The following is a 24,962-nucleotide window of genomic DNA, read 5'->3' as shown; positions in this document are numbered from 1 at the left end:
AGAAAGTATTACAACTGAATAATGAGAGGGCCATGGTCGTCTCACGATGCTCATAAAGGTAACGCCATTCAAACTTTTGGATTATATTTTTTTATTTCATAACTACGTAATGCTGTTAAATATTACTTATTACGTAGCTTTGTCCGATTAATTAACTAAAAAGGAAATAGCATAAAAATCTTTTGTGGATGGTTCAGTTAGATTTTTGGGAATTGTTTTCGGAATAAATGCGATTAATAACTACTAGGTAATGCTCCCCGGTTCGCCTTCATGGATCGCCTTTCTTGCTACAATAGTCCATAAAATGCCCAGCTTCATCTATTTCAAAAAAAAGCTGATAACCATTATTTCCTACGGGGCCAGAATAAAAAGTAGCCTATGTTTTAATCCAGGTCAAGGTTTACCTTTAAACCAAATTTTATCCAAATCCGTTCAGCTATTTCTGCATTAACTTTTAACAAACGTACAACCAATTTTTATTACAAACTTTCGTATTTATAATATTAGATAATATTATAATTCAAATGTTGTGTATACCTATAAGTAGCATGTATATAAGGCAATTAACGCAATGTTTTTAGATTTAAGGATATATACTTTTGATGTACCTTATTAAATAAATAAATATAAAATTGTGGATGCCAGTATTCTGTAAGAATTTCAAAGGCATGTAATCTAGTAGCCCCAACTAAACAAGATGTTGAGAATAAATGGCCTGAAATCCTCAACTCTAGATTTAAATCCGCACAAATCTCAGCATTTATTTTCCCGTTATATAATCGCTAGTATTCCGCAAACAAATTCTCCTTAACAATTTCCAACCCGCATTGGAATACATGGACCAACCTTCAATACATGTTTGTGTATTACAAAACGCGTTCATGTATTTTGATACGGTAGAAACGTAAAACGCTACTATCGTTTGGGATTTGAGATTGTATTGTTGTGGGGGACGGATTTAGTGGATCGCGGGGGACGTAGGGCCCAGATTTACGAAAATCTTATCTACCTTTCACCCACTCGTTACGACTGTAATTTAGTGTCGACGTATGATTGATATTGAGCATTAAAGCTCTAGGAGTTTTCGAAAGTAATGAACTGCTATTATTAGCAAATTTAATCAAATAAATGGGAAGAGATAGAAATATGAATAGCTAATCTTTAAATTTACGTTAATTAAATTTCATAATTGAATCTTTACAACTGAAGGAATATATTTGAATGCACTTCGTGCTTTATTGTAATTTATATAATTGTCCATAGACCATAGCCAGTGGCGGCTTTGGAAACGAAAGTAGGGGGTAAGGGGCCAAAAGACCGCCACTTAAGCAACACTATTCAAAACTTCGAATGATGCAGCATTTTGATTACTTAATTTTAAATTATATGTTAAAAAATAAAATTTCATATTTACGTCATTAATTCCAGAATACAACAATGCTTATTTGACTGTCCCGATGTGTTGAGATATGCGTGTCCATATGTCGGTGTAAGGCTATGTTCGGGCCGCCGAATGAGAAGTCCAGGGTTCGTGAGGTTATTATTGACTAACTTTTGTTACACGAGGATTACAGAAACCGATTTAATTACTAGACCGCTTGCAATGCCTATTGTAATCAAATCTAACAGCTCATGTAATAGGACCCTTTCATTTAATTTTATCCGTGGTGCGTTATAACTAGCTTATCTAGTTGTAAACGTCCCTATCCTTGAGGTTAAATCGCCTCCTTACATCATGATTTTGTCACCCGCATTGCTCTGGAGGGAAGTGGACAATTAATATTTCCAACTTCTCCCTATCTTTCTATTTGATTAAGTTCGTTGCGGGATAATGACATAGTAGTTTTCCACTGAGACTCGCCGAGCTTCACTGCTCGGTGTCATAAAATGCGTGCCACTGCTGATCCTGGCTTACAGGAGTTGTAGTGGTGGGTGTGAGGGCGGGAAAGTCTCGTAGACCGCTTGCTTATATCTACGTGTTACTGACATTCATTTTCACATGACTATGCGCATACAAAGTTCACATTTTTATTTTAATTTTATTTCCACGTACAACTATTTTAATCTGACCTACATTGTTAAAAGATGAGACAATGATAAGTTGATGCAATTGGATGAGCTATGAGTAATCGGGGTTATATAGCGGTATGCCTTACATCAAATCAATCCAAGCATTACTAACTTCATTGGAATATGCATCACAATCCATTCAAGCGGGTAACAAAGGTCTAGCATACGATTCCCTCTGCTCGGTCATCTGTTAGTTTAGTTACGTACTATTGTTTCCGCGCTGATTTACCCACGTATCTTTTCGAAATGAAATAAATAATCTGTGTTTAGCAGACACAACATTTCGAGATTCTCTACAGAGTTTCAAACTTTACTGTTCCTGACTCAAAAAGTAGACTAAACGAGTCAACTATTACTGAGACATTTTTCTAAATATAATCAGCTCTACTGATACATAGAAACGCACAAACTTCGCTTTTGAATATTACTTCATATTTGAACCGATTCTATTTATACCAAACGTATAGAAATTCGGGTCTTTTACGCACCATTGGTTTCCTAACTTAAACATCTGAGAAATGTCTCCCGCGTTTCGCTTGAGTACAGCCTCGTCGCACCGTTTATGGGCGGATGGCTCGTGGGCACATTTCATATTCAGCCGGGCTGCTTTAATTAAACGGGTTAATATAACCTCTACCGTAGAATTGAGCGATCAAATTTGCCACTGTCTCAAGGTGAAAGAAAAAAATTATAAATAAAGTTATATTTAACGTTGTTTCTAAATTTAAACTTGGATAGATCCAAAATAATAAAAAAAAATTAACAATGATAAAAAGTTAGGGATACATACAAAGGTTCATTTTCATTTACTTTTATGATTATAATATTACTTTTATAGTTTGTATGCAAATATTTGTCGCATATTTTCTCTTACATAATACAGAAGCTTGTTCCCGAGAGGGCCGAAGGGTCTTCCGCGCCTATCTAAGCGTATTTCCGTTCGCAAATCCATCTATCGCTATCATTGAACAACCTCCATTTCAACGGAATCGATTCAATCGAGCCCAATGTACCCTTGCATCCTGATTCATCAAATTAAAAGCCGAGATTCAAGCCTCATATTTGTTGAAAGGTATATTGAACGTTCAACACATGTGGTTAATTCAGCCCTTTCATTAACGCTGTTCATTGACAACAAAATACAACTTCAATGGCGGGTTTAGGGTTGCGGGTTTTTGGTTAACTTAGGATTTCTACATTTTATTTTAGGCACTATGTATACGTACTACATATGTAATATATATACATACTATGTATTGAAGTGAGTTTTTTTGTTGAGTAACATGCTGGCAGTTGCTTCAGCAAGAGCATGTTCTATGAAGGATCTTGTATTTGGCAAATCCGGTAAGAAAAACCTTTACAATGTGTTACTTGACCTGGGGAACGAACCTATTAACCGTCCGCCCATTGGGGACGTTATACAACCCGGTTTAGCAGCTTGTTTCAACCCGACTGCTGCCTATTTGATTAGTTTAAACAAGTTTTCTTCCAACTACAATATACACTGCAATCTAGGATAAATTCCATTATACCCTGTAAATTAAATATATTTCACCCCAACCAGGTAATCCAAATACACAAATCTTACTCCACACAAAGTTACCCTTTTAACTCAGCACTTTTACACCCCGGGATTTATTTTCGCTTTTTTATCGCACCCTTTTACGTCAAGTGGCTATTGAGTGTGTCTTCCATCGGCTGGCATGGACCGATACCCCGAATCGACATGAAAAGAATATGGGCGGCGTCGAGAAATAATAAAACAGATATTGTTTGGAACAGAGATGATTTATTTTTGTTGAGAGAGATGGCGTAGATTATTTTTGTGAAGTTTGACATGAATCATGCGATAATTATGCATTTTAGGTAAGTTTTGGTAGTAAAATATCAATCCTTTGTTTATTTCTGTCGCTTGTAAGCAATGTCGTGTTTGATAAAGATCCTTGACGTCTAATTTCTAAATTTAATTAATATAATAATATTATATTAAAACTACCCTCATTATATAAAATAATTATGATATACGAATATTGCATGCAGTTGATGATAAGTTGCATGTCACACTGGGTATACAAATGTCTGATACGTGTTGTATACCTGACACCTGTATTTATACCACATCACTTTATTTCGACAATTATGCCATAAATATCCCATTAATTCCCAATTAGCTACATTCATAATATCCCGTAATATTAATAAGGTCGCAGTAAAAATTTTGCGGTGGCTCCTAACTCGAAAAGGTCGAGTCTGTCATTTAATTTTATGGGACACTGAATACTCTCGCGATAAACCACTCGGTGTGCGTAAGTGCCCCAACAAGAGGACCCTCGAGCAGTTTAAAAACTCCTCGCAACTGTCGAGATGGCGTAACGGGCGTCAGGAAATTAAATATATATGTGGAAATAACTTTTTATTTGCGTTGTATTGGAGAGAATGCGTGGATTGTTCGTTTACCCCATATTTTGTGACTTTGTTTTGTTTTTCTTAGCAAGTTATAGCGGTGGCGAAAACCTTTCTGGGATTTAAGACGTAAAGATACAAAATAAATGTTTTTATATATAAGTTGCCCCTGTGAATGTTACATACAAAAAATACTAATAGCAATTTTTTTATTAAGAAATTATCTAGAAAATCTGCATTGTTCACTGAACTGCAAGGGTTTACAACACTTAATTTAATAGAGCACTTACCCCAATCTTCTTCCTTACCCCAAACCCTCGGGAAGTGTGCCATTGTGACCTCATACCCTTCGGCTTAGCTCTAAACGCATCCTATCTCCGAGAACATTAATCAAAGGGGCTTTACGCCGCCTCCTGGTACTATGGAAAATGGGGTATTTTTCATGTACAGATAGTGACTCGACAGCCGTGCCAAGGTTCTGGCGGAATTTGGAATTGATGAACGACAATGGATTTTGAGTTTGTTTATTTATAAACCTCTTGGTTTTATGTATGTTTGCTTTACAATTAAAATATTCAGTCCTTGATTATGGAATTCTCATTATATTTGTGTCAATTATGGATGTTGTGTGATATTTGGGCATGATATAAAGTTAAGTGGTCGCCAATATTTAGTTTCGAAATACTTTAATAAATACATTTGCTTCATGTTGCTGGTGGTAGGATATATATTATATCCGCCTGGATAGCAATCACTGTATACAAGGTGTTATCACCCGCTATAGTGGCCCATGTAAGTGTGTTCGGGATCAGACTTTGTATATCCGGTTTCAACAGGCTGGCATAACTGTGTCGACTGTCGAGGGATAATCATCTCTCGTCAGTCGACATACTCTTGGATCCCACCCCACCTACTATTAGGTGCAGTAGGATCACTTTACTATGGTCGTATAAAAAAAATATTTTTATGTAAACCGCCACTAATATTTCCTATTAGTAATATTGCACGTCCAGAGAAGAATATAAAATTTTAGACTATTTTTATAACCAGGTGTGGGCTCCACTTTATCTAGTCAAGAAAAAACATTATTCACTTGACAGTATAACCCTTTGCTGTAGAGTAGTTTTAATTATTAACTTACTAAAAGGGTATGTAAGGGCTTGTCCACTTATACCAAAACCTTTTATCGTAAATAATTCGTAAAGTAAATTTAATCCTCTTTTGTAGATAGGAAAATTGGCCGGATTGTGGGCACAAATGATATTAGGGTATGTAAATATGTGGAAGGCCGGATAGGACCCTAGTCCTCGTTATGTAGAATTAATTTTATTATAATCTCGTCTATGTTGAATATTGGATTCCTTTAATATATTCCTTTCGAAATATGTTTGTTTATTAGGGGATGTAGTGATGATGGTGCTTCTTCTTTATTGTTTTTGTAACTTGTTACTTCTGGTAGTAAGCAATGTAATCGGAATAACATTAATCCATAAGAGCGTTTCTTAGACAGTCCCTAGAGTTGATTTTTGGATATTGAACCTTCCGAATGAGTTATTTTGGTGGGTTTTACACAATCTATTAGATTGCAGTCGTTATCCTGTCATACTAGAAATTTGGTAACACTAATGTCTTAAGACGAAAGCAGTATCGTAACTTGGAATACTCGAGACTTGTATTTCTAGGTGGTGGAATTTGTGTTATGCCGTCTATTTCATTTATCATCATCATAAATGTAATATAACGATACCAATCCCGTTTTATATACTGTCCACTACTGAGCACGGGCTTCCAATACTTCTGGGAAGGTTTAGGCCTAAGTTCATCACGCTTACCTAGTGTTGATAGACTTTACATACCTTTGAAGTTCTTATAGGCAATTCTCAAGTATGTAGATTTTCTCACAATGTTTTCTTTCACCGTTAAAGCGAACGATAATTAGTAAACTATAAGTACATACATATCTTTGAAAATTCAGGTGTGTGCCTTGAGTTTTGAACCTACGCACTTTCGTTTTTGCAGTATGTTCCATTCTCAACCTTTTGCCGGTTTCTTATTGAATCATTAATAATAATTCATAACCAGCCTTCGCTACTATTTTCATAACATCAAGTTAAATGATATCCAGTCCACGATTTCGGAATCCAGGTAATCCCGACGTGGTTTTATAAATTGAATTAAAGTTTCCTTAATCCCCGCCGGCATGTGGTGTATACCCCGGTTTGGGTCTTTCAGACATGATTGCTAATTAAATGGAAGCGCTTTGATAGTCCTATCGGGAATTAAGAGTTTTGTAATGTAGATTAAATACATTACATTGTGTTAATGTTGGAAATGAAACTTCAATATACATTTTAAATTATAAACTCGAACATTTTGTTGATGTAGGACGTTTTATGTTTATGTTTTCGAACAATGATGTTTCACATTTGACTGTTTTTAAACTTTATAATATTTTTTTTATTAATAATATTTATGATTTAACTGCTTTTGAAAGATTTAAAGTGATGCGTTGAGATTCTCGCAGAGCAACGTAATATTTTCTTTATAAATATTTATATACGGGCACAGAAGAATGATTGCATCTGATGGTGAGTAGAGATTACCCCGACCAGTGAATACAATCATGCTGTTTGAACCAGATATACACAGGCTGGTCCTGGAACCTGACATACTTGCGTGGGCCACTATGGCGAGTTTTAGCACCTTGTGTACGGCGGTCGCTATCCGGGCGTACAAAATATATCAGTAAACCTTTAGTAAGTGAACTCTAATTCGGCTACTCACCGTATCGCGTAAGCAAACGCCATAACCGCATCCGAGACGAACTGCAGTTGCCTCTCGAACTCCGTGTTATTGTCAGTAAGTCTTTCTAGACCGGAGCAGGTGTGTGAGTACTGGCCGTTGTACGGAGTGCGTGGACTGCCAGGGTAGCGGCATTGGAAGTGGTCCTCCCAAAACTCTGGAGAAGGAAATAATTGTGAGCAAAAATACTTCTTCATAGTGTTAATAGTGACATCGTATTAGGACTTATAATAATGATATCCACCTGCGAGCACGGGCCTCCTCTACTACTGAGGGGGATTAGGTCTTAGTCCACCACGCTAGCCTAGTGCAGATTGGCAGACTTCATATACCCTCCAAATTCCACAAAGAACTTCTTACGTTTGCATGTTTCCTCACGATGTTTTCCTTCACAGGCACAACTACAGAAAAGTCAGAGGTGCGTGCCCTTGCCAATTAGGCTATTACAAGTTCTTTTAGTTTAGCAGTGTTTGTACACTAGTTTATATCCAGACATACTATCGTATATTAGAGACCTAGTAAATGTAGGTGAATAACTTTGTAATATATCTTTTATTATAATTGGAACAGCATTGTTCGAAATAAAGAGACAGGTACGTGTCATCCATGCAATTTGCATCGTAGCTCCGCCGAGCGTAGCAACTATGTGTTAAATCGACTACGCCGCACATCGTAGACGTGTAAGTGTAGCGTGCGAAATTTGTACTGGCAGCGTACTTCGCGTAGCATATTTCCGCACGGAGCGTAGTCGATATGCTGGTCTGGTAAAGCTCTTAATGCATTTAGATGATCTTTTGATCAACTTCGTAATTTTTACATATTTAGTGAGAGATTTTTTTTACTAATATAACAATATATTCTGGTTGTTGATGAAAAGGCATTAAGAATGAGTTATCATTGATTAATGATAAGGTTAAAGTTATTTTTGTATCTGATAATTCCATTGTAATTTTACATCGCGATAACCCTATAATATGTAATGATTTTTAAACGAATGATTAATATGAAATGATTTTTTTTTAACTTATTTCCATAGTCTTAAAGCTGATATAAATTAACAAAGCAAACTTATAAATTTTCTAATTCTCGATACACAATACTCTTAAAGATTAATGACAAACGTACGTGATATCTTGTGCAAGGCGACAACCTAGTTTCATTTAAAATGAACGTGATAGAAGCGATATCGAGCCACTTAGGAGCATGTGCTCCAGGATCCCGTCGGATTGGATACAAATAAAACTGGATTAGGAGGCCGCACGAGCAGACAAATTGAATTGTTTCTGTGTATCGTTCGATAAATTGATTTACATAGAAAGGTCTGTACGAATTTGTTTTTGATTATGCTTAGGTTACTGGGGTTTGAGCACACGTGTAAACTCTTTGTATATCAAATTGTAATGTAAATGTGAGTGCGTAGTTATTTTTATCCCACTTCTAAAAGGTGGATGTTACCAATTAAGATAAGCTAGTTAAATAAATTATTCATCGACTATAAAATTTGTAACTAGTTAAAGAAATTATTCATCGACTATAAAAGTAGGTATGTAATATACCTGATATGTGGAATTATTTTTTGGTTTTTAGTGGTCTTTGAATGGCGGTAATTTTTTTTTAGTTAAATATATTTGTGTACATTTTTTTAATAAGGTTGTTTCAAATCTTAAGCAATATAGGTGACATTTCATTCCTTTATATTTTTTTTTAGATTATTTAGAATGGAATCTTGACTGCTGGGTTGAAAAATATTTAGGGATCGGATGAGAAAAAACTAATAAATCGGCTAACATCAATATTTTTTTACGATTAGTAAAAAAATATTGATGTTAGCCGATTTACATACACAGAATGAAGTAATCAAATAGGCGGAGATTAATAGCGAAACATAGTGAAAGGGCTCTTGGACCCGACTTTCATTAAAGGTAAAAATTAGTACCTGTATGTATTAAAAGAAAATATTTAGCCAAGAATCGAATCCATTAATTATGAACTGCACTGTAAAAGAATATTTGCGAATTCCACAAAACATCCCCAACAATCCAATTCACAGTGTACCCACCTATCGATTGCCATGTAGTGTCTAGAACAGTGGTTCCTAACCTTTTCACTATTGTTACCTCTGTGATCTATGTGGGAAATTAATTTTACCCTGCCTTCGAAATATTATCGGAACAAAAAATACAAGCAAATACAAACATCTTTATTAAATTGCACGACAGCCTTACAATTTTAACGTCAGCTCTGTTACTTTTTTATTTTATGACCCTATAATTAGATTTTTTTTTACCTCCGTGAAATATATGAATAAATAAATTAATTAATAACAAGTCAATGTTGTCTAGCAAATGTATTAAAAACATAATTAAGATAAACCTAAGTGTCCAACAGACCCGCAACACAGATCAATTATTTTCTCAGTTTAGTAAATTAACGAGAAACTTTCTTGAAAAAGACTATGATAATAAATAGCGTGAAATTATGAAACTAAAGTTGAAATGGAGTTGGATCGGATAAACTTCGGTCAAATTAATTTAGTTTGTTGTTTAATAGTTTGGATTAGAAGCCGCGCAGTGCAGCTACAATTATAACATTTATTATAACTTGTAATGTTTTATTTAAGTAAAATGATTAATGTAGATAGAATTTACTATTTGAAGATTTAATAAACGAATTTCATAACTTTGATTTAATTTTTTAATCTTTTACGGGATAAAATATGAATGTCGAATTCGTCTTTTTTACACTGTTTAGGCATCTAAATTATCATCAAGATTCTAATTGACTTTATTAATGACATTTAATTTAAATAGGAATAGAACTAAATGATTCAGTCCGAACATTTCGCACGTTTAGAACTAAAATGTCCTAATTCAAAATTTATACATTTTCTAATTTTATCAAAGAATTACCTTCCCTATCCTATACCTATCTTTATAACCCTATGACGAGACAAAGACAAAGTTATAGAATACAAATAGGGATTCTTGCTTTCATCGACCGCCCTATTCATTGCCTTTTATATTGTTTCTAATCATTTTTTTCGTTTCCCACATCTTTTTTGACATCTGAATGTTTAGTGCACATATCTTAAATAAAACATAAATACACTCGCACATAACTCAAACAGATGTAAAAATCAATGAAACTATCTTCAAAGTTCGAGGAGCACGGGAAGGGATAGCAGCCATTCGATTCAAATAAATCATGGTTTTGCTATCCGGAGCGACTATTTCCCGGAAGTCAATGAGTTCCGGCGTTCCCTTTACAAACTATTTACGCCTAAAGTTTGTGTGGTTATTCCTCTGAATATTTGGAATAAATTAATGTCGTTTTAAATGTATTACACTATAAATGTATTAGGTAGTTTATTGCGTTAGACTGCCACGATGAGGTATAGGTATTTGACTGGGATAGATCCTCAAAAAACAACTGTTGCTACAACACCCAGATTGAGACAGCTAGTTGGTTTGGTAAGTTCACTGTAGTGGATGTCCACGACTTACTTATTTTTAATAAAAGATCAAATCTACGTACCTTTTAAAAATGTAAATTTATTCTACTTACCAACAAACCAAGGATTCCTTTTGTTATTCTTCACGTTCAAGCCCAAAAAATACTCCTTGAATCCTTTCACGTCGTTGGCTTGAGGCTGCACGCTGATGGTTCCCTCCACTGCCCTCTCATTCCCCTCGGAGACCAAAGACCTGGCGCTCCAGCCATCGGATCCCACCCAGCTGAAGGAGCTGGTAGCGTTCCCTCGTTCCACTGCCCGCATCACTCCAGCTACTTCCTGGTCTGAGCCGAAGATTATGGCTCCTAGGAAAGATAGTTCAATATTACAATCATTGATGGTTACAGGTTATGTAGACTTAAGAGTGGCCACTGCATAGTTAGTTAAAAACATAATGCCTCGTTCAGATTAGTTACGTTTCAGAGTCTGGTGTAAGTTTTTATACTATAGCATAAGGTGGCAAATTAATAAGTCGGTGAACTGCTATTATACTATAGATACGACTTTGATCCTAAAAAAGAATGGAATAGAGATTAGAAAAAAGAAGGGGGTGCTGGTCTCCGGCAATGTCACTCACACTACGAAATGCCACAGCAAACTGTAATTTTACGTCAATTTTTCTGAGATAGTGGTAGTATCCTGTCGAACCCGTATTATAATTGAAAGTTTCATAAACTCCTTCCATAATTATGTTTTCAGCATGACGTTGTCTCTCTTTACCATCGAGAGTAACATTAAGCCTTGGATAAAACATCGAATTTTTTTTCGAATGAATAAGATGACCAAGATGTCATAGGTCTCATTTTAACGAATGCTGAATTCTTTCTTCTTTGACCTGTGGGATATGGAATCAGGACTTTACAGGACAAACTGCATGTAATAAAATTAAAAAGTTTTAACTGAAAAAGCAATTTTGACGGAACTTGTGCAAAACCACGTTGAAATTACATTAAACAGTTGAGCAGAAACTTTGTCCTCGTTTGACCTCTGGTACGTCTTTAATTACCGAGGTTTAACTTGTATTCTTTGACTTGAGAGTTCAATTAAGACAGAATCAGTTTTTTTAAGTGGTTAAGCTACGTTGCAGTTTTGTTTGTGTAAAAAATCATCTCAACCAGAGACACACCTATTATATAAAAACAGTATTGTAAAATCCGCCCCTTTTTAGATCATTATTGCTTTTCGTTACAGTAATTGCAATATAAACACTAATAGAGTTAACATTAAACTATTTTTCGGATTTTGTCACGGTTTTTATATTCTAAATTTCTCCCTATATTTCGAAGGCTTTACAGCCTTCATGGTCACGAGTGGAGATTAAACCGCAAAAAATCCAAAAAACAGTTTAATTTTAATATCTAACATTCGCGTAAGCATAAGAAATCACTAACAGAGTTTTTCGGACCAAGTGGTTCATTTTAAAACGTGAGATGATATAATACTGTAAAATAATTTCAAATAATATCTGCAAAATTAACAATATTTTTTAAATTCTTTTATCCAAACGTTTCTAAATATCTCGTTGTTAACAGCCTTCGAAAGTGAGTTTATAACTCCTGCGGAGAGGTAAGGCCTATCGAGCGGCAGGTAAGCTTCTTAGCGGTCCAAAAAGTTTTATTGAAGGATCATTAGGAATTTAAGGTCGCTCGCGAGCTTGCGACTTGATGTGAACGATATTATATAAATCTTTAATTTAAACGAGGTAAGCAGAGATACGTTGATAATGATAATGATAATAAAGATAATGCAGTATTTTTTACGAAAGAGTCAAAAGAAAAGAAGTTCGAAAAAGTAATGTTGATGTAAAATTTCTAGCGATTTTTGTTAGCATAGCACAGTTATTGCATTGGACTTTATGTAGTGTTTGAACATACATACATACATAACATCACGCATTTTATCCCCGAAGGGGTATGCAGAGGCGCAACTAGGGCACTCACTTTTCGCCAAGTATGTTCCGTCCCATGATGTGATAGGGGGCGAGCCTATCGCCATATCGGGCACAAATTCCAGACTCCGGGCTGATACTGAGCAGAAAAACCCAAATATCACTTTGCCCGACCCGGGATTCGAACCCAGGACCTCAGAGCGCTATTTTTTTATTTATTTTTTATTTATTTTCTTACAAGATAACCCTTTCAAAAAGCTAAAAAACATATTGTATTTGTTTTTGTAATATCACTGTTATTTTTAATAACAATTTTTGGGTGTGATTTATTTTTATTTATATTTTTGTTACTTAAAAAGCACACATCGATGCGGGTGAAACGGAGGGAGGTGGAGCTTCTTTTATAAACGTGAGCTGTCACACTAGACAGCTGACACACGTCAACCTGACATTTGCAGTAACGCTACCACAGACCCTCAAAACTGTTTGCTACAATGTTATGGCTAAAAATTATCCTCATTGTCATTATAGACTTCAGATCTCATCCGTTCGACGTTCCAGTCGGCGAATCGCTCGTCTGCATACGCCCTATTATGAGTTACGTTACGTGCAAGCTCAGGCTTTAGACTAGCTTTGATCGCAGCTTCCCTTGTCGGAGCGGTGACGCGTGATAATGAATTTTGATGGAAAACGGTTTAATATATTAATACACAATCATGACCAGCAGTGTGTAGTCACTGTTGTATTCCGGTTTGAAGTACATTGTAGCCATGTAACTACTGGACATAATGAGACTTAGCATCTCATGTCTCAGGATGGCGAGCGCAGTGATTCCACTTGGTATTCACCAAAGAATACTTTGTAATTCAAGGTGTTGGATTATGTTTCTACTGTGTATGGGCGGTCGTATCGCTTACCATCTGGCGAAAGGCAACGACACAGATCGGAGTCAAGAAGTTGGCTGTAATACACTTGTCTAAGAAAGCACGTAAAATCGTTGGTCCTGCGCCTGATCTCTCTCCTATCATGTCGGATTACCGACTCATCGGACTACGAGGGTGAAAGAACAGAGAGGTGGATCAGCATACCCCTAATATCTCTTGTGGACCTGGCTAATCTAATGGCTGACTGGACGCCGTGGCCGAAATTGGGCTAGGAGGGATTCATTCATGAAGTTTACACCACTAGAAGACTGAGTCGCCTAGCGTTTCAATTTCATAAAATAATTCTAGTTTTACATTTTCAACTGAAAATAAAACACCACTTGTTACTAAGCAACTAGGTCGTCATAAAATAAACTAATTTAATTAAGTTAACACATTTTAGGTCGCGTGCTCTGTTGAAATAAATGTGAAATAAACAACTCACGGAATACATTTGGAATAAATTTTACTATGTGAAAATATTTAGTAAGGACCTCATTATAGAAGCCATTTAGGTGTCTATAACCTGTGATATTATTGTCTGTCTGAGTTTGATTACTCACATAAAAAAATTAAACTGCCTCTTTAGTGAGTTGCTTTTTTATATAATAATATCTGTATTATATACTGTCCCTTTGCTGGGCACGGGCCTTCTCCACTACTGAGAGGGATTAAGCCTTAGTCCACTACGCTGGCCTAGTGCGGATTGGTAGACATCACACACTCAAAATTCTGACAGAGAATGTGTAATGAGATGTTTTTCTTCACCGTTAAAGCAAGTGATAATTTTTTTCACATTTCTGCTATATCCTTAATTCTTTTTTTATTCCTTATTTGGTTCTACATATCTTTATTTAAATTGTAGACGGTCTAAAATTTATGATAAAACATTAAAAACCTAAAAAAGACGTTTGAACCTTAATGATGGTTCAGAATATCGAAGCGAAATCGCAAAGGAAATAGTTAAGAAACGCCACATAAGCAAAAGTGGAAAGAATCCGGTCTGGCATGGATTGGCACACTTAAGATTGTTGAAAGCCAATGTTAAAATGTATCGAGAACTTTCAATTTAAATTTTACTGTAACATTTAGCTGGTTTAGGAGAACCAAAGTAACCGACATTTCCCTTAAAGTTGCGAAACTCAAGTGGCAGTGGGCAAAGTATATAGCTCGTAGAACTGATGGCCGTTGGGGTGGAAAAGTTTTGGAGTGGCGACCACGAACCGGGAGACGCAGCATAGGCAGGCCCCCCACGAGATGGACCGACGATCTGGTGAAGGTCGCCGGAATCCGATGGATGAGGGCGGCCCAGAACCGGTCCTTGTGGCGCTTAATGGGGGAGGCCTATGTCCAGCAGTGGACAATTCCTGGCTGAAATGATTATGATGATGATGACGGTTGCATTTGTAGACATTTTTTTTTCTATCGGTAAACACCAAGTTTGATGCTTCGACCCAAGCATTGGAATTGGACCCAAGCATATTTAGAATAGCATAAAAGTAGGTGGAACTAGAAAAAAAAAACAAACTAAACTAAATAGCATACCGAAAGAAGAAAACTTTTGCGGGTAGTAGGATATATTTTCATCCGCCCGGATAGCGACCACCGTATACAAGGTGTTAATACCCACCATAGTAGCCACGTAAGTGTATCGCGTTCTGTGATCAGCCAGTGTATATCTGGTTTCAACAGGCCGACATAATTGTACCATCTCCTGTCAAGGGGTATATATGTATATATCTAGTCAGTCGACATTCTATTGGATCTTCCACCACTTACCATCATTTGCAGTGGGTTCGATTTGCTGTGCCCGTAAAAAAAAAAATAACTATACCACTCAAAACTCAACACAAGAGTACTTTGACAAGAATACTTTGATCTTAGACCTTGCATTTAATTAAGAGACGGCTTATCGTATGCAAAGGTGATGTATACTTCATCTATAGCACTTGACATGTAAAACAAGGTATCATGTTATTTTTTATCAGTTTATAAAACATCTGCTCTATGGCTATTACAATGAAGTTCAAATTTGAGAAGTCAATTTGAATATGCAAGTTATTGTTCTGTGTAATAAGGCCCCACGCTGTTAACTGTTGCATCAGACACGAGACAAAATGTCTGCAGGCTACATGGTAAAGCAAGTAAATTAACAGTTGCTTTAACTAAAATTATTAGTGTATATTCCTTCACTTAATATGTTTGTTATAATTTAGCATTACGCAATCTTGGACGTCCGCCTACGTGGTACTATAAAAATATAGAACTAAAATAGAAATACAATCTTAACTTTCGCATTTTATAAAAGAAAATAACGAAAACATCCACAGAGACTGCTTAAGGTAATTTCACCTACCTATCTAATCATTTAAATAATCAAATTGTAGCGAAACCTTGAAGAACTTTTAAAAACAGGACCGGTTTCTTTACCAAGGTTCTGCACAATAGAAAAAAATAACTTATTTCTAAGCATGTCAAAAAATTGTTTTTGATTGGTACATTTTTGAGGTGGATCGAAAACTACTGGAGTCGTTAATTGAAAATAAAAACAAAGGAAATTGATACAATTTTTGTGAACCTACGGTGTACAATGGGCGGTTTTGTCGTTATCATTCTAGTAAGTAGGTCATTGTCTAAGCCAGTCTACATGTCGTTCCCTGTTTTAGGTATGAAACTTAACACTATGGAATACAAAACATTTATCAGGCGACACTTGATGGGTGAGACTTGCTCGTATGTCACCCTGCAAAAATCTTACCGACAACTAATACCTTTCGATGGATTTTGAAATTTTACCGAGAATTCAAACTTGTCGAGAAATGTCCAAACTAATTATAAAATAACTTAAATAATTTTTTATATAAAACTTTAGGCTATGAATAGATTAAAAGTCACTTTAGCAGATTCAATTGCTCGCCTCCCAGACTTTGTTATAGTCCATTACGGAGATTTTTCAAGAGCTGTTGAAATTTTAAGACAACTATAATGTTAGATTATACCATACTTGATGTTGGACCAGATTGACAGTTGTGTCTAAGCTATCGAAGAGGAAATAGTAATTGCTGTGAAATATAAGTGTTTTCTTGAAGAAAGTGTACCGTTCCTACAATAATAATAACCTTAAACCTCACATCCTACCGGTCACAACTTGGAACAGAACTCTGAAAGGGTGTGAAGTAATTACGTCTTATCACACGCACACCGATGGATCCAATTTGTGGGCGCAGCTTAGCGAAAAATTGTCTCATGAACGCAGCTGGTCGCGCAACCCCTGTAATTTATCGAATACTCGCCATTAAGTCGGTTAGAGCCGATAAACTTTCAGCCGGGGTTTTGTGTCTGACGTTTTTAGGTTTTTTAGGAAGGTAGGTGGCAAACTGTTAGCTGTTGGGTCAGACGCAAAAAAACAAGAATAATTTATCAATATTTAATTGCCGTTTTTCAAGCCCAATTGTTGGTTAATCAAAGTGAACTAGTTTTCTGTTTGGAACATATTTATAGGTAACGTATTTTTGTGACGCAACTTAATTTTTTATCGTTGATCAGTTTTATTCACAATCTATACTATTATATAAAGCTGAAGAGTTTGTTTGTTTGTTTGAACGCGCTAATCTCAGGAACTACCGGTCCAAACTAAAAAAATCTTTTTGCGTTGGATAGCCCTTTATTCGTGGAGTGCTATAGGCTATATATCATCACGCTATACCCAATAGGAACGGAGCAGTAATGGCTAATCTCAGAAACTACCAGTCAAAACTGAAAAAATCTTTTTGTGTTGAATAGTCCTTTGTTTGTGGAGTGCTCAAAGTTATATATCATCACGCTATGACCAATAGGAGTGGAGTAGTAATGGCTAATCTCAGGAACTACCAGTTTGAACTGAAAAATTCGTTTTGTGTTGGATAGCCCTTTATTTGTGGAGCGCAATAGGCTATATATCATCACGCTATGGCCAATAGGAGCGGAGCAGTAATGGCTAATCTCAGGAACTACCGGTTTGAACTGAAAAAATATTTTTGTGTTGGATAGCCCTTTGATCCCGGAGTGCTATAGGCTATATATCATCACGCTGTGACCAATAGGAGCGGAGCAGTAATGAAACATGTTGCCAAAACGGAGAAAAATTATTAGTTTTGAGAGTTTCCGTTGCGTGCGCAGCGTAAACGGTTAAAGTTATGCAACAATGATGTACGACGGGATTGTTCCTCTTAAAAAGTTCTAAAAAATATAAACTCAAAAACTATCCAACGTATTAAGATGAAATTTGGTATGGAGACAGTTTGAGACCCTGGGAAGAACATAGGCTCCCGGGAAACTACTACTTTTATAACGGAAAACTTTAGCCTGAAAAACTTTATAACGCCGGCGGAGCCGCGGGCAAAAGCTAGTGTATTAATAATTGCATTATCGATCTTAAAAAATAATTGGATAGGAACGTCTATTATATAAATCGGCTCTCAATAGTATAATCTAAAGTAAACGTAATCTCAAGTGTTACTTTTATTTAACTAGTTGAAAATACAACTTCATTTAATGTAAAAATACGAAATATTTTTACACTAAAACCTAAAAATATACACCCACGTTCTGATTTTTGATTGTGCGAAACTATCGGTAGAAACTTTTTTTTCATAAATTTTATCATACTTGGAGAGCGTATCGGCGGAGAAACAGCAATATTTAAACTTCGCTGTAAGAATTGTAAGCAGAATAGGAATGTTGAGTTTTATATCGATGTCGAGTATAACTTTAAACAAGATCCTTGCACTTGATCGCACTCGAGCAAGTTTCATGTCGACCTTGTTTGTATGTTCAACACTATTTTCTTCGACAGGATCAATAATTTTAAATTGTATTCGTACATTGTGTAGGGTCCAATGCTTTTTAGAAGTGATATTGGTATTTAGCAACTTAACAACAATGGGAAGAAGATGTTAATATCTTAACTTTTTTACCCTTAGCTTAGCCTTTTTTTCGGCTGGCAATACTTGATCGGTTCAGATGTCAAAACTTACTCCGAAAAATAATATATTTTTTATGTTTCTTGTCTAAAGTCGTAATTGGTATTCCAATTAGTGCATTATAAACTTTTTGTTAAACGAATTGGTAGACTGCTTATTTCTCAATTTTTATTTTGTTTATATTTGTAACGTATTTTAATTTCAAATTGTATCGTAATTAATACTTGCGTACTCACTCTTACGATGATTTTTCTTTTTAGTGAAACTTGTTATTTTTTAGTCAGCTATTGTAGTGCTATTAAAGTTTATATAACTGTAAGCCTACATCTTCAATAAATAAATGAACAATCACAAAGAAAAATGTTATGATGGAACGATCGAGGATGTTGTCAGAAGTGACATCTAGGTTAGGTCAAATTTATGAGAATGCCAATGGTTAAAGAATACTAAACCGTTTGTAAAGCCCTCATCGTCGACATTGCTTTGGCAAAAGTTGCAATCAAACAAACTGATCGCTTTATAAGCGACGCCAACATTGTCTACATACAGTAACAACTCCACCCTTAACCTTGGGAATATTTCGTGGAATTAGATACTAGAAAAGTCGTATTATATTTAGATATTATAAGTATGTAAACAATATATCGAAATTTAAATTACCTCTAGCGCGTGGCTTAGTCAGCAGTTTTTGTACAATCTCGTCGTAAGCCCTTTCATCAGCCACACCGGAATCTTTCACCAACTTCTCTTTAACAGCGATGCAAATTCCATTTCTTGCCAACAACGCCTCCAGTTCTTCGAAAGCCTGAACAGAAAAGAATCATGAAAATTGCAAATTTAGTAGCGACGTACCTACCGATTTTATCAGTCTCATTAGCTCAGTTTCATAGCCTTATTGGTATTGTGGTAGACCTGGATTTGAAGACGAGGATTCGAAGCTCCTGGAATCGATTCCCAAGACAGGCAGACGTTGAGTAAATATCTCCAATAAGCATTAGCCGGCTCTGTATCATCTAGAGGGTGCATTTGATAGGTAGGTGTTAATATAATTACTTTTGAATCCTTTCCTTTCTCTAGTATATCTCGGCCTTCTCATTCTTACACACAAATTACGTTAATTATGAATATTTACGCAATGTGAAGTTAAAGAAACTGAAATAAAAATACCTAACTTTTATTGAACCAAATATTTTGCCCAGTTGTATAGGTAACTATTTCAGAAAAAATAATATGGGCGTTCATGTCGAGTTCTCAGAAATATAAATGGAAAGTTCTAATAAGGTGAAGCAAAAAGTATAAATAACAACTGCTTGTAGAGGCAAAACGCAGTATTTTTTTAATTAGGTTTCATTTTTTACACATAGAAAGCTACACCATCCTAGAATAACATACTTTAGTTTAGTAATAAATTTTATTTCAGCACTTTTATCCAGTCATAGTCGGTATAACAAGCTAGGAGGGGAAGCAGTTGTGTTCTACAAAAAGCAAGTTCGTGAAGTCGTTAGGTTCTCTGAAACATATAAAGTGAAAGGTTGCCGGGAAGACAACGCCGATAGCGATATAACTATCATTTGTTCCCCAATATTTCTGTTATTAATGATTTAAATAGCAGAAGATATAACATGCACAGATTAGTAGAAGTATTTACAGTAAAACGTAGATAGAAAATAAATGGGGTGTATCAAAAGTACATCAGCTTAGTAATTCGTAATAGAAAAATACTAAAATTGTCAGGGCGCCTTGTGACGTCACTATCGCTTATCAAACAATTTTTATTGTCATATATTTTCGTACATGTGGGCTTCCCTTTGTACGCTGAGCTACTGTGAAAGCTCTTCAAACAAGGTTTGTAGAGATTAAATTGTCTAAAGGGGAATGCGTCAGACGGCCGGTCGTCGGAACTATAAGCCGAAACTTCTCTACAATTTTTAATCGTGTTTTGATGGAGCTATGACACATTTTGGTTACAGCATAAATGGGGAGGTCGGCAGTGCTTGGATATAGGTTAGTGAAACATTCCCTTCGTTTGTTAGTGAACGAGTTATGGCTTCAATAATGAAGTGGGGACTGGGGTTAACCATGCGCATCTTCTTAATATTATTAATGCGTAAGTGAGTGAAGATATTTCCTTGATAGTTAGCAGTTTTTTTAGACAGAGTCGTGAAACAAAGCCTAGTTTACGACTAGTTCCAGGCTTAATTTAAATCTTATGCCTAATTTAAGGTCTTATTTGTAAAGAATGATCATCAGCTGCCACTGATTTCAAATTTCAGCCAAAACAAGTAATCTCATTAAAACCAAAGTGCACCACTAAATCAATATACAAATGTAATGAATATTTGCGGGATTCCCGCGAACGTGTTGCCGGCACCGCGGCTCGCATTAACAACAATGTTAATTAATGATGGACCGCGGTTCGGAACGCCGGCCGCTCGCGACATGTTCAGATATTTTACAGTTTAAACCAAATCTAGTTAGTAATTAGAATTTGGTTTGCATTATCAGGAATTGATGTTTATTTGGTTTACAGCCGTTTTTAATAAACGACCCCATTTTCAATATTCAATCCGATTCCGATGATCCAATCAGAATAACTCATTTGTAAACATGACAGTCAAATCTTTGTTCTGATTGGTCCATTTTTGACATAGATAGAAAAAAGCGATTGGTATCATTTATTGGCGGCTAGTTAGTTAAACTATTAGTTGACCACTAATAAGATAAAATATAACTTTATCCATACATTTACTCTATGGAATGTAGCGATCATAACTATACAGCAATTTTATGACATCACACGACTCATGGATACCGACGCGGTGTGGTAACATACCTTTTATAATTATAAATTATAATTTTTATATATGTTAGGTAGATGAGAACGCTTACTATTAGACAAGATAAGGAATCACAATTTTTAAATAACACTGTGTGGTTACAATAAGGTTTGCAATACAAACACTATGTTACTTCAAAGCAGCTGTTACAAAACCAGAATCTTGCTGAATTTCTAATTCGATCAAATCAAAGCCATTCCTTATAGCTCTATTACCTCTTTTCGGCGATCGATTTCAAGCTGGTGCAATTCCATTTGAGTTATAGGTTGCATTCGGCCTGCAGCTATCCGTTCCTCTATCAATATTGTTCCTCAAACAAGGCGACATTCAATGGAGCTCTAAGCTGCATTATTCCGTCGCTCTGTGTCACTTGGTTGCAACTAACAATTCACTATTTGGATCATCAATTTAGGAACAGCCGATGAAGATACTGGGCCTTTAGATAAGAGGTTTGTAGGGCAGACGTATCTGTCTTTTGGTTTGGTCAGAATAATTTGCGTTTACTTTGATCGACCAATTACTTGTCAATGGCGAAGCTGATTAAATAGTTTGCTGCACTTCGTTTGGTCTGAGTTGCGATGCAAATAATTCTCAGCATAGATAGGCTATATATATATAAAAAAAAAAATCATAACAATGTTTACACCACTATTGATAATGCCGAGAAAGGACAAATAAAATACTACAAAATGTATATTTCTCAAAAATACACGAGACGCTTGAACTCATCCGATGTTGCCCGTTCCCACTATCGGCAGCCGTTGCTTGTGCTGCCGCGATAAGCTCACTGGACAAAGTATAGGGCTTACCTTGATGCCATAACTTGACTCTTCGTAAATGATGGACACGTAACTCCATCCCAGTTTCTTTACAATTTCCACCATCGCTCGAACCTGGTGGAGGTCTGATGGTATTGTCCGTGTGAAGTACTCGAAGCGAGCCTTGTTGGACAGCTCAGGGGATGTGGAGAAGAAAGACACCTGGTGGAATAGAATGAATATATATAAAGCGGTTACTTCATATTTTACACAAACATCATAAGCATAAAAAATTAGGACATTATAATTAGCATAAAGATAAATAAATTCTGTTATTTTGAATCAATTTATTAAGATGTGTATTTTTTATAATATCATTTAAAAATAAAAACCTACACATCACACCTTTATCTCTAAGGAGGTAGACAATATTGCAACCAGGGTCGCTCCCTGTATAGAAGCATATCGAGCACAACTTTTAGATTCTGGGCTGATAGTGAGCAGAAAAACCTATTATCGGATTTGAAACCGGAACCTCAAAAAGGTACCGCGTTCACAAGACAGCTATGCCACCAAGACAGAATCATATAAATTATTACGTTTAAAAAAAACTTTTTGTAGGGATGAGAGAGCTATTAAATGTTATATTTTGTAATACCTGTGGAATCTTGAAAAGTCGCAGCAGGTTTGCCACTTGCACTGATGTAACACTTGACGCCGCTCCTACCACGCCAGATATCACCTTGCGGACAGCTGTAGCGTTGCAAGCATATTCGGCATCATCGATGTTGCTAATAGAACCTTTGAAGTGCAAAAGGGATTAAAATTAAATGACCTAGCGAAGATTCTCATGTCAGATATCTCATAACGTATTCTGGCCGAATTGTGGATTTGCTTCATAAGATGTTTCAAAGAAATTACGGATAATGAGAAAATATCCCAAGACAAGGTTTAAGGGTTAAATCTTCTTTTAAAATATAGGATGACAGATATAGGTTCTTCTTAGTAAAGTTGAAGAAACTACTTCCTCAGTATAACATAATTATGGCTGTAAAAAACTTTGGCTAGGAAATATTTTTCTCGTTTTAATAAAAATATACAATCAACCTGAATTGTTTAATGTTTTATGCGGCGTCTGTTTGTAATTCAAATAACAAAACCCTTTTAAACAAATTGCTGTAAAATTTAACTAATACGCATAATCGCTTAACGCGAAATAAAATTTTATGAGATCCTGCAATCTTTCGTATTTTACTGGTAATGTGCCATCATAACCCTTATATTTTCATAAGTGCTATCATGATACTCGATTTAATGACACTTATATGGTTTCTTTACTCCAATTGTTATACGTTTTAATGACTTGGTCTCTCATTCTATTTCAGTCGATGTATTTTCTCAAATAACGGCAGTGCAGCGATATCCCATTACAATACAAATAATGTTAATCTTTGGTAGTTTTGTTATACCATCATATAAAACATTTAGTAGAAAATTAAGGATTTATGGAGGAACAGAAATTATTAATGTTTAACTAACCTTTTATAAAATCAACGGCCATTTCCAACCCATAAGTATCCTTATCACAGTCGTCTAGAATATGAGCTCCAAGGACCACTCCTGGTATCAGTTTCAGTTTATTGTTAATATAATCTAGCGTATACAGCATTGTCTCCAAAGCCTGGACTCCTCCTTGAGGCATTACAGGACCGCACGTCATATTGTCAGATCTTTCGTGCACCATCATCAAACCTCCCAAAACCAAATCTCCTTCTATAACAGCTTCACGTTTTATCGGCCAATGTTGGTGCTTCTTATCTTTCAACTCACCGACCTGATCATTCGACATATTGATCCAATCTTTACCAACCTTTGACGGTTCACCGAAGTCTCTATCGATGAACGTCATCCCGTCTTTCAAGTTGACGTATATTGGCCGATCGGCGAAGAATGTTGGATCCAATTCTTCATGTTTGTGTTTATGTCGGTGATGATGCCTGGCTAAGCTGCGTTTGTAGAAGGCAGACTCCTCAACTGGTGCGTAGTGCGTGTCTCCGAAGTGCCTCATCTCTGATGGATGAAGAGTGATGATGAGGATCGGTACCGCTAACCAACAGCATCCGGGATGCATGTTACTTGCTCTTTCATGCCATTGAGTTGGAATGTTTGTTCCATGTTGTGGGGTATGTGGTCATTTTAACCTGCAACGACGTAAAAAAAGCTTACGATCATATTCATATAGATCATGTGCAAATTAAAAATATCATTTCACATGGTATTAGGTTATAGTGGGTTTCTCGAACATTTTCAACCTATCTTATGATAAAGACAAGCCTATAACATCATAGTTCTGAAATAACATTAACGAACCATAGATGCTGGTTGTTCGACTGAATCTGTATAAAGCTTCGGAGATACAGTTAGTTTTGTTCATCATCATTATCATCAGCCGCAGGATGTCCACTGCTAAATATGGGGCTCCGCAAAGATTTCCAGATCTACCTATTAGAAACAGGCCGTATCCAGCGACTTTCTTGAGACTTTTATGAAGTCATCTGTCCACCTCGTGGGTGGACGTCCGATGTTTTGTTGATAATGCTAACCTATACTCATATTATATATTGTGTGAACTGAATAGCTTGTTTTAGTTTTGAACCCGATCAGGTCTAGAACTATTGCTTCGATTCTAAAATTTATTTTACTTATTCGCGTGTGCTCTATTTAAACCATGATCATAATTTACCCCAGCGAATCCATAGGTATAAGTTAATATTACACGTTCATTATTCTAATATTACGTACTATTCTG

General features: G+C 35.9%; 1 protein-coding gene across 1 annotated transcript in view; it reads right to left on the bottom strand.

The window, feature by feature from the left end:
* LOC115442934 (metabotropic glutamate receptor 2) overlaps positions 1-24,344 on the bottom strand; it is a 44,678-nt gene extending 20,334 nt beyond the window's left edge. The window contains exons 1-6 of the mRNA XM_030168143.2: positions 23,693-24,344; positions 22,812-22,954; positions 22,205-22,375; positions 19,219-19,363; positions 10,840-11,091; positions 7,258-7,432 (exon numbers count right to left, since the gene is read on the bottom strand). Coding sequence (XP_030024003.2) covers positions 7,258-7,432; positions 10,840-11,091; positions 19,219-19,363; positions 22,205-22,375; positions 22,812-22,954; positions 23,693-24,284 — 1,478 coding nt within the window. The 5' untranslated portion in view covers positions 24,285-24,344. The remainder of the gene's footprint in view (positions 1-7,257; positions 7,433-10,839; positions 11,092-19,218; positions 19,364-22,204; positions 22,376-22,811; positions 22,955-23,692) is intronic.
* Between the last annotated feature and the right edge of the window lie 618 nt (positions 24,345-24,962).

Source organism: Manduca sexta, chromosome 14 (assembly GCF_014839805.1).
Source record: "Manduca sexta isolate Smith_Timp_Sample1 chromosome 14, JHU_Msex_v1.0, whole genome shotgun sequence".
Classification (NCBI taxonomy): Eukaryota; Metazoa; Arthropoda; class Insecta; order Lepidoptera; family Sphingidae; genus Manduca; species Manduca sexta.
The sequence above is the reverse complement of the archived record's forward strand: the minus strand, read 5'-3'. Positions and strand labels throughout refer to the sequence as shown.